Source organism: Anastrepha ludens, chromosome 6, assembly GCF_028408465.1.
Source record: "Anastrepha ludens isolate Willacy chromosome 6, idAnaLude1.1, whole genome shotgun sequence".
NCBI lineage: Eukaryota > Metazoa > Arthropoda > Insecta > Diptera > Tephritidae > Anastrepha > Anastrepha ludens.
In genome coordinates this window covers 46797203-46808826 of record NC_071502.1, presented here as the reverse complement: position 1 = coordinate 46808826, position 11624 = coordinate 46797203, and the positions used below count along the sequence as shown (strand labels likewise).

The 11624-nt window shown below is 32.8% G+C and overlaps 1 protein-coding gene across 1 annotated transcript; it reads right to left on the bottom strand.

Moving 5' to 3' along the window:
- Positions 1 to 2203: 2203 nt before the first annotated feature.
- LOC128868075 (protein late bloomer-like) lies at positions 2204 to 11381 on the bottom strand. The gene is made up of 5 exons (XM_054109807.1): positions 11181 to 11381; positions 6507 to 6674; positions 6144 to 6311; positions 5844 to 6038; positions 2204 to 2308 (listed from the first exon to the last, which is right to left on the bottom strand). Exons 1-5 carry the CDS (start codon positions 11274 to 11276, stop codon positions 2243 to 2245), a joined length of 693 nt encoding a protein of 230 aa, XP_053965782.1. The 5' UTR covers positions 11277 to 11381; the 3' UTR covers positions 2204 to 2242.
- Positions 11382 to 11624: the final 243 nt, after the last annotated feature.

The following is an 11624-nucleotide window of genomic DNA, read 5'->3' as shown; positions in this document are numbered from 1 at the left end:
GATACCATTAGGACCAAGTCTTTGCCACTACCTTAACCCCACTCTAGTTTAACTTAGTCAGAACTTCGTCGATAGCCACTATCCAAATAGAAGCGAAGGAACAGCATCCTGCGGCGTCCCCCTGTGCACAAATCTAGTGACTTTAGCCCCTCTTGCCACCGCATTTACTTCCCTACAACCTAGCAGGGAATAGATCAAGAGACAGACAGGTCTCTTCACCTAGTCTATCTAACGCAGTGACAATTGACTCCGCTCTAATGTTATTAAGGCCTCATTTCAAATGGTGTTTTTTGGGTGTTTCTTTAAAAGCGTGTAAAACGGAAACGAAAGATTTTTTATTTTAGTTTTGAGTATTTTATTTTTGGTCTACTGTTAAAAAATAAAAAAATTTTTTTGGCCATAAAAGGTGCGTTCAAAAAGTTGTGAGCCTTCAAAAATGGTCTTCCAAAAACAGGTATGACGCTGGCGACACGGATTCCGGGACTCACAGGCGTCTGAAATAAAAAAAAACAAAACGGTTCTTGTTCAGTTTGAATGAAGTTATCCTGTGAACTGCGATCTTAAAAAAAATTGACAAAATGACCGACGTTCAAAGATGAAAACCCGTTTTAAATTCTTGTTTTTGGTCCGAATACTTGACTTTAAAGGTCCAAAAATACTAAAAAAAAATTGTTTTAATAAATTTTCATTTAAATTTTATTTCATTAAAATCGCTTAAATAGAGCCGCCTATATCTGTGCCCATTGTCTATGTGACGACCATTTTTGGAAGGCTAACAATTTTTCGAACGCACCTCTTATAGCCAAAAAAAAATTTTGTTCTTTAACAATGAGCTAAGAAATAAATACTGAAAACAAAGATAGAAAATGTGTTTTCCTTTCCGTTTTCCACGCTTTTAAAAAAACATCCAAAAAACATCATTTCAAATAAGGCGAGTGCCTTAAAAGCATCCGCTATACTATAAAGGACGCCGCAGTGAATTGCTTGCCCTCCAGAGATTTTTAAGGGACGGTAATGTCAAAAATTATAGATAAACTAACTAAAATGGGTAAACTTTCATATTTCAATTTGAAATTACAGTATATTTTTTAAATTTCAGTTACAAATTATTAAGTATCATACATTTCGGTACTAGCGGTACTGATTTGAAAATTTTGTTCGAATTACCCGAAACTGTTAAGTTTTATTCACTGATTCTGACATTTTAGGGATCAAAAGCAGAAACAAAATATTTTACTCTTGTTGTTTTTGTCTACTGCTACTACCTGTTCGATGTGTCTGTATGCAAGCTAATGCAATTAACCCTTAAACACATTTCTGTTTTTTACTTATTTCTAGAGTTGAAGTTGAATTTTGCGCGTTGGCGGATTAAAAGACGTATAATAGAATATTTTAGCATAAGAATGTGCAAAAGGGTGAAAACCTAATAATATCGCAAAGCAACCACGCTCATATAACATAAGTTTTACTTTCCATTCACTCGTCAAGAGGAAAACGATGTAATTCAAATGAAGCCAAGTAGATTGCAACACTTTTTGACATGATTTCGCATTTACACGTCGCAGAGGTGTTACACTAAACAAATTGTCTGCCCTTTCAACTGGATGACAGCTTTATTGTACAAAAAAGCGTAATAAAATGTATAATTTGTAAATGAAGTAATGAAGTAATATGACATATGTAGTTTCTCAGCTAATACAAATAAAAGTAACTTCTTATACACCAAAAAGACAACACAATATTTACGTTGCGGATGTACAGTAGCTCACATAAGTATTGTGCGTGTGAAGGCGATTAGTTAAATCTTTAAGTTTTTGTAATTTTTTTTTTTTAGTTTATTTATGCAAGGTGACGTAGAATTAATCACTCAATTGGGTTTTGGAACAACTTTTTTACTAAATACAAAAAAATGATTTTGAGTGATGGAAATCTTTATTTTGACCTCCATTACTTGTCTGTTTGTATATTGCAGCTGTCCGGTGCACAAATGTCAAATATGATTGATGTACGTCGACGTTTGCAAAAATTATAAATCTTGCGATAGGCTAGTTAATTTTTCGCCACCTTGTATGTATCATAATCGTCATTATCATTGATTAGTCTCCGTTGTGGAGCATAGGGCCAAACCTTGTGTTGTGTAAGCTTTAATAAAATATATATTTTAAGGAACATTTTATTAATTTTTATTATCTTAGATAAAATTTACAATAGCTTTAGTAATATACATGTAAGTAGATTAATTTTAAATGTTGAAAGATACACGTTTGATGCTAATTGGCAAGAAAAGAGCACCGAATAAAGCAATGATCTGCAATAAAAGCATAAAACAAAAAAAATTATTATACGTTCAAATCAGAAAGGGTATTTTTTTAAATGAATAAGATTTAATGTGAATTAAAAAATAAAATAAATTGAAATTTCGGTAGCTAGTATTAATAATAGAAAGTAAGTTAGCGCAAGCGACTAAAGGCACGTTATTCTGAAGCACCATATTTATTCTTATGGCATTTTTGGTTGAGTGTGAGGACTGGTGTGCTCACTGTTGGTTTTTAAAGCTGTAGTAAGTTTTTTCTGTTAAGATGAGTATACACAGCTCCGATTCTAGAGATAATATTATCACCCAACATTTCTTTCAAAAATCTGCAGCACCAAACAGATGCGATCATTCAAGGGTTCCCGGTGGTCTAGAATTTTCAAAAAATCGATATTTTGTTTATTATTTCGAAAGTATAGGCTTTTAAGAACATACTGTAAAATTTTTGGAAGGATATTTCCAGTATTTTCGATTCTACAGCCGTTTTAGCAGGTAGAGTCAGATTCGTCATGCGGTCACTCTCAAAACTTTCAATTCAATTATCTCAATATTACTTTTTTCGGCCTGGTGTTGTCAAAAACTAAAAAAAAAAGCTATCAACCGAATCGTCTGAAATTTTAATATGTTGTTCACAACATTAATGGCTATCGCCCGTACTAGAATCATGTTATAATATCAATTATTTCGTATTTGATTAAAAAACTGAAAAAATTCCGACTTTTAGAGTGTCAAATTCAAAACCGCGACATTTTGTCAATTTTTTTTTTATTCTAATACGGAACATAGCTACAATATATTGATTAATATTTTTTTTTTTGGTTTTTGTATGTCAGATATATAGAAGAGCCAAAATGGACAACACCGTCCAGGTCAATTTTTCGGGAGCGTTAACTTTAGCGCCATTTTTAAAATTATTAAAATTAAAAAAAAAAAATTGTTTCATTTTGGTATGTAAAAAAGTTAAGTAAAAGGCCTAAAAAATTTAAATATCACTTTTCATTCTTTTATTGTAAAAAAAATTCCTAAAATACCCTAAATTTTCGAGCTCTAAGTCACCGGGAGCCCCTAACTTATCCACATAGTGACACGCAAGAGAAAGTGCGCCTTATCACTTCATAGATATACATACATACGCGAATCGCTCTATAAGAATTTTTACTGCACATTGGTTAAGGAAAATGCCCAAGTTTATAATGTTTGTCCGTCATCGTATCAAAGCTGAACGCTCAAAATAAAACGCTTTAAAAATAAGCTTAAAAAATCGTAACAGTGTTTTTGAAAAGTTAGTATATAACTCATATTAAGTATCTTATAAAAAACAGATTATAATTCATTAAAACTGCGTTAAACCTTTTATTTCAAAATACCGCAATACCACTTCCACAAAAATGTAAACTGCATTAAAAAACTATTGCAAGTCTTAGCAATTTACTTCAGTTTTAAATTAAATATATTTTTTTTAAATGAAAGTTCATTCTCCGAAAAAAAGTAGCAATAAAAATTTCAAACTAAAATGAAAATAGAAAACAAATTTAACAAATTTCCATTAAAATTTTAAACTTTTTAATTCGATTTTCTAAACAAATTACGAATACCCAGTAATATAGTCTATTGAATTTTCTTACAATAAAGTGCAAATTTGAAGTGGCGAAAAAACACGCAGTAATTTTAGGTGACTTTTTTTATCAATGCGATTTTTTAATCACTTCAAGCTGGAATTTTGTTACACCTGAATTGATTGAACTATAAAACTGGATACCCAAAGTTTGTCTAAAAATTCTGATTAAAAAGTGTTAAATTCTGATGAAAAATAAATTTGTGTTTTTGGGAAATTTTCACAAAGATTAAGATTTGGTTTTATGTAGTTTCTATAGGAGAATACTCTTAATATATTTACTGATGCCTCGAAAATATTAGTCGGAGTTGAGGTAGGGATATATTGTGCAGAGCTAGGCATTAGGCAGCGATTTAAGCTCACCGACCACTGCAGTATCTTTCGAGCAGAAGTATTTGCTGTAGGTAAGACTGCGGAAATAGCATTCGCAAAAACATCAAGCAGCGCCAAAATAAATATATACGTGGCCAGCTCAGCGGTGATAAAAGCAATAAACTCATATGAAATTTCATCTAAAAATGTTCTTAGGACCAGGGAAGCTATAGAGAAACTAACCGCCGACAGACGGTTGCACATCTATTGGGTACCCGGACATAAGAGCATTGTAGGAAACGAAATTGTAGATGAGATTGCCAAGAGCGCTATTGACATACTATTTGAACAAGAAAACGACATACTGAAATCTTTAAATACGATATACAATGACGTCGCTGCCGACATGAAAATACGGATAGACAGGAGGTGGGATAACCTTGCCACTTGCAAAACCGCGAAAATCATGGGTACACAAAATGCAGATAAATACGTCCGAAGCAGAACTATCGTGGGTATGTTGACAGGCCACAATTTGCTAGCGGCGCACGCATACAAGATAGGAATTACAAACAACGATAGTTGCAGATTTTGCAATGAACTAGAAGAGAGGGAAACGCTAGAACACCTTCTATGTTCTTGCCCTGCGTTAGCTAGAACAAGATTAAAATGCTTAGGAGTTCTACAATATGAGAAGCTAGAATGCCTTTCGGGGTTTACTTAGATTCGCAAAAGACGCAGGTTTATTACAAGAAGCCTACTATAAGGAAACGTAAAGGTTTAGCTCCATCTGGTAGCACTAAGCACCAATAGGTCTATGTGATGGATTTCAGCCATCCAGGTTAAGCTAACCTAACCTATAGGAGAATTGATTGTGTTTTCAATAAAAAAAATTCAAATTAAGTTAGAAAAAAACAAAATGTCAAAGCTTGTCGATAAGCCCTAGTCCTATCGTTATTTAACGTACAATGTTTATATTTTTTTTTTCAAACTTTCATAAATCTGAAATATTTAAAAATATATTTGTAATATTCCTTCTTGTATTATATAATATAAAATTAATAAATACAATTGTCCCAATTATACGTATGCCTGTGTGTATGTATATATGTATGTGTGTAAGCCAAAGCCACTATAAAAAATAAAACCGATAGCACAGTAAATGGTTTTTCGTTTATACGATCTCTATCTTTCTTCTTGTGTACCAAGAAACAGTACATGATTTTCAAAGCAATCAACCCTCGTCATTAAAGATACAACTAAAACGTGAAAAGTTATCGTGAACTCGTACAGAAAGTTCGCAAAGGAAAAGGTCTGCAATCATATAAGGTATCCTTGAAACGGAGTATGAACGATAAACAAAATACAACCACTAAATTCACACTTCGACACTATGATTTCAGTAGGAGCGCTCGAAATTTTGTAGTCTTCATAGCTAACCATGCATTGAAATATTTATAATTTGTTTCGATCGGGACGAAAATCATCCTGAGTGTTAGGCTCATGTCAGATAAGTAGGAACGTCATGTTCTAAATCTTTCTTATAGTATTTAATACATATACCATTATTTATTACCATCATATTCTCTATTAAACACTCACCTCAAGCCCTAATGTGGCCCAAGTAAAGCCTATCGTAAGTGATCCGCATATCGTGGTGCTCATTTTGATCGTTTCCTCACACCCCTTACTGAACAATTCACCTGCATGGGTCTTCTTGCCCTCATAACAGCTTAGTGGTATGTGTTGCTTAGCTTTTTTATAGTCTTCTGAGCTTTCTTTGCCGCAGCATCGATGCTGTATATAATTAAAATGGAAAAATACTCACTTATATTTTATAGTTAGTTTTTATGTTTTATCTCTCGTGCCCTTCATTTATTTTTTAGCGAAAACTTCACGAACCTTGCTCTGCAATTCATTTATAAGATTATCATCGCCATTTAAATGTGACTGCCATGCTTCGTCAAAATGTTGCTGCGCTCTCTTTTCGATATCAGCACTGTTTTTGATAGTAGAGCAAAGAAGGATAAGCAAGTGGCCAATAATAGTTACGATTAGGATTATGATATACTAAAAAGAGCAATAAATTAAAATTGGTTTGCTTCTACAAGGTGGCGCAAAATTAACTATCTTATCGGAAGCTTTGTAATTTTTCTATCACTAAACATCTTTTTAAGAATAGTAAAAAAGTTGCTGAATAACAAAATCGGATGATTAATTTTGCGTAGCTTAAAAATTTTATTAAATTTATTTTATGCCATTTACCGTCCACATAAACCATTCTTTCTCTTTGTGTGCACTGTACCAACCAAATATTGCGAGGAGGAGTTCAAACAAGGACAAAATAAGTAGATAAGTACAAATTAACTTGAGATCATCGGGAATTACATTCAAAATCCCAACATATAAAGCAATTGTTGAAAAAGCAAGTAGCTGTAATAATTAATGTGGTTAATGCAGAAAAAATGGATTAATACTAAAATTTCAGTACAAAAAAGGCAATTAGTATCAATAAGGAATTATAATTTTGTTTAAAAGTCAACTTATTCCAAAAAATAATTATATAAGCCAGCTAAGTGGTTATATGCATTACTACCATTAGATTCGTCCTGATCCTGAAGTCCTCATTAGCCCAATATACTCGTATTAATACTGGCAACTGATGCTTTCCATTTCAATCCAACCGGGCTATTCGGGTCATGTTTTTCGATTTCGCTGTAACCGAAATATGTTGCTCTTTGGTCAAAATAATGAGATACGTATTTTTTTGTTCGCCCGAAAAAAATTTTTTTCAAGAGTTATCGGCAATTTTGTTTTTCGGCTCAATCTCGATTTTTTCTAATTATATCAGAAAATTTTTTTTTAAATGCCCATAACTTAGTCAAAAATGAACCGATTTTAATAATTCTGGGTTCAAAATGATCGTAATTACTTACACGAGCGACTTCATGTAGAAACAATGGCAAAAAAGTAGTTAAAAATTTTTTATTTAGCAAAAAAGAAAAAAAATTGAAATTTTTTCGAAATTCAATATTTCAAAAAGTGTATTTTTTTTTTTATAACGTTTTCCAAATCAAAAAGACATCTCAAACTTTAATTGAGCTGAATGCCTAGTAGCTAAAATGCGTTGTTTTTGAGTAATGAATTTTTGAGTGAAACCCTGTTTCGCACTTTTTGTTTTTTGCAAAATAAAAAATTTTCAACTACTTTTTTGCAACTATTTCTACATGAAATCGCTCTACATAAAATCGGTTCATTTTTGACTAAGTTATGGGCATTTAAAAAAAAATGTTCTTATATAATTAAAAAAAATCGAGTTTGAGCCGAAAAACCAAATTGCCGATAACTCTTGAAAAAAATTTTTTTCGGCCGAACAAAAAAATACGTATCTGATTATTTTGACCAGAGACAAACATATTTAAGTTACATCGAAATCGAAGAACATGACCCGAATAGCCCGGTTGAATTGAAATGGAAAGCATCAACTGTGTTCACAATAATAGCAATACGATATACATATTGCAAGTTTTTACTATTTATACGAGTATTTTATCTCATTTATTTTATTTCCTTATACAAATATATTTATTATTACGGCCCTATATTTCAAGGTTTCAAATCTTTTGCAAAATTTTAAAACATTTACAAAACTTTTAAAATTTCAAACTTTTTAGTCAGAACTGTGTGTGTTTTGTAGTGAATTCTGCCCATTTCCCCAGAAGTCCTTGGATATTCTTCAAAAATCAATAGGCCAAGATACATTAGTTTTATTAATAGATAACCTAATACCTGATCGAAGCTCTTGTTTTTGACGTAATAACGGCTTATAATTCGATGTAGCCGGCTGCACGCACAGAAAAATGCGTCGTTATCTTGCTCAGGTGTCGTTATCTTGCTCATGCGTCGTTATCTTACTTGAACTGCAAGCGAGAGCGCGGAACGAACGACAAAGAGGCACAATCGGCCCCATGTTCGGCAACGTTCGACATCTGGCTCTCTCCTACTTGAGTGAGCAGATATATGTATGTATATGCGCATATGTATATAAATTCACATATTTGTATTTGTATATGCCTTCTTCCTGTGTGTATGGTAATGAACCATTTCTCTGTTGAGAATGGGGCGATGATAGGAGAAGTAGGAAATGAAAGGGAGTGTTTCGAGTGTAATGTGTCTCGAAAAAGTCAAATCGTTGATGGTGCCTCTTAGTGTTGTTGACTTATTGACGTCTGATGCACAATCGAAATTGAACATATCTTTAATGAATTTGATAAATGTTTCGTAATTGCTCACGTTTGTGTAAATGTAACTCGATCAATTCCATTTACCTCCTTCTTTATGTCCATACAAAATATCTATCAAACAAATAAAATTAAAATTTTCTTTTGAAAAATGCAATCATTTTATCAGTATTTTCTTATGACGTTGTCACGTTAAACGATCGTCAGTAAACCGACTTTACAGACAATCTCTTTTTTAATTAAAAATATGGTGGCATCAGTTTTAAGTTAAAGTGATAACCAGTTCCAAAAGCGCATTTAATGTTTTTCTGCTGCTTGCTGCTTTCTCTCGATCACTCCAGAGCGTCCGAGCTAAAAAAAATTGCAAAAAACAAAATCCAATTTTTTTTTAATTCTGACTACCCTTTACTAGAAAGTTTGAAATTTTGATGAAGATTTGTTAATTTTTTTAAAATATTCTACAAAGTTTGGAATTTTAATAAAAAAACTAAAGTAAATTGGATTAAAAAATAAAATTTTAAAAATTTTAAAAGTCAAAAATTTCCAATATGTTGTGCTGCTGTATTGGGCTAGCTATTTAAATATTCTATGAAGTTGTTCGAGAAATATGACTATGTTGCTTAAAAGTTTACCAACAAGTAAATATTTTATTCAAAGCTAAATTGGCATGAGCTTATAATAGAAAGTACAGTGATGCATTTATGCGTATTTATGTTTAATGCACTTCCAACCCTAACGAAGGCTAGAAAAACGTTTCATATAATTTGGCTTTTAGAATTGTATACAAAGTTTAAAACTTTAAGTTAAATGGAGAAAGTTAAATAAAAAATGAATAAATAGTCGAAACTTTGCAATTGCGCTGCTGTTATTCAAAACTAAAGTGTACATTTAAATTGAAATAACGTGACTGACGCTACCATAGAAAAAGTTCGCTAGCAAAAGTCGGCTACTTAGCGTGAAGTTTTCTCTTTCGAAAGGCTTCCTTACCATCAAAGTGGTTTTTTTTGCAGTCATCATAAAATGTTTTAGTTTTTCCAAAGAAATCTGAGTAGATCTTCTGGTGCAGGGAGCCAAAATGGTCACATCAGTACCAAAGATCCCAAGTCTGTTTCGAGCGAAGGCCGGGTAGACGCACAAGAAGTGGCCCGGCGTCTCATCCTTCTCTCCACATGCTGGGTAGAGTGCACTGTCTGAGATGTCAGCATTTTCAATGCACTTCGCCCATAGAAAGTGGCCCGTCAGCAGTCCGACCAACTACCTACCGGACATGACACGTAACATAAGTTTTGTCTATCTACTTCCTCTCTCAGCCTGCCAAGCTCGCGTGTGCTAACCGTGGCTTTGATGGCTGCAGAAGGAAGTGGCAGAGGTTTCGCTAAAGAGTCAGAGGTCTCGTTACCTGCAATACCCACGTGTCCCGGGACTCATGTTTGCATCAGGATATTATGTCTACCGACATAGTTCAGCCGGAACTTATAGGACTCATCTACCCGTGGAGTGGTTGGAGGGCTGTCTAAGGCCATAAGCGCAGCTTTGCTGTCGCTGCAAACACATACCTACAGATCTGTCTTTCATTGCTCAAGAGTAACAGAGTTCGAATCCAATATCAAGTATAGTTAAATTATTAAATATAAAAGTATTATTTGATTTCTGAGTGGTTGAGGTTCTTTTTGTGGTTGAAGTTTATAAATTAAAACAATGGCTTGCTATTTTAAAGGATATGTTTACGATATCCAAATCTGAAGTAAATCAAATTTAAAGTTTGCAACATGAAGCAATAATTAAAGATGATGTACTTTGCCAAATTTTCACCCTGTTTCGGCATCTTGAGGTACTTAATAAATCCGTAATGCCCTCTTGGAAAAGCTACTTTTTATTTCAGAGCAAATTATAAAGAAAACGTACACAAAAGCATAGAAATGATAATTTTTCCTAAAACGCCTATTTTGAGGCAAAAGATAAATCGTCCTAAAAAAGTGGTGTTAAAATGTTAGAGCATTGTTCTTTATGGAAATTTTGTTGATGAATAAAGCTAATTTTGAACAAAACAACGCGTGTTTTCTTTGTTAGGCTTGGGCCTTTCCACCCCATGTGTTCGATTGACAAAGCTTTTGTGGAACATACCGGAAAATACAGACGTTGTTAAATCCTACAATTAAGTTTTATTTTCTGATTTTTGTTATCACAATTGTTTGATATTCAGTTTTCTTAAACATGAAAAATACTTATAGCGAATTAGCGAAAAGTTGCTAAATCATAGCTACAGAATATATGTATGTAAAAACTCGGTCACTAGGCACATAGAGATACCAATCGCACGTATTGGCAATTGATATGTGCCGAATTCCCGCGAATAATTCAGTTAAGAATATAAAAATAAAATAAACATGCAATTATTCTCAACCTTTTTCTAATTTTTCGCTACCTTTTCAGAAAGGGGATAAACTTGTGCCCCTTTTTTTCTCACTTCCTAATTGCATCAATGGATTAATCAGTTGTCAAACTAACACAACCTTTTATTTTTGAATCATAGATTTGCAATTGCTTTTACTCAAAACAAATATTTTCAAAAACAAACTTCCTTAATTAATTTATACATTTTCGGTATGCATGCATATATATACAATATAAATGTGTAAGTGTGAAAATACATACATACATATGTACATGAAATATTGCATGGAACGAAATTACTCACTGCATATATAATGTTAATGATTATTACGAAGGGCTTGATTAACCCTAGTGATAAATCCATTGAGCTTGAGTCACAGAAATTCAGGTATGTATACATATGTATGTAGATGCAAATAAACTTTTAAATCTCGATTTAAACACATCGATTATTTCCGTTTTCCTATCACCAATAATAAATTTGTACTGATTCGAACACATCAAATTGAATTGATTTCTTACACAATATTTTCAAAAATGAAAATAAAGAAACTTCAAATGTGCGCACATCAAACTGGCAGGCACACTTTTTATTATTACATTATGTTTTGAAGGTGCCGGAAGCAAGAATGATAGTTATATTTTCTGTATTCCATACGCCTTGTGCCGGAAGTGTAATCGTCTGTCACATACGTTTTAAACAAACACATTGTGGTGTGATCAAGGCGAATCTATTTAGCTGATATCA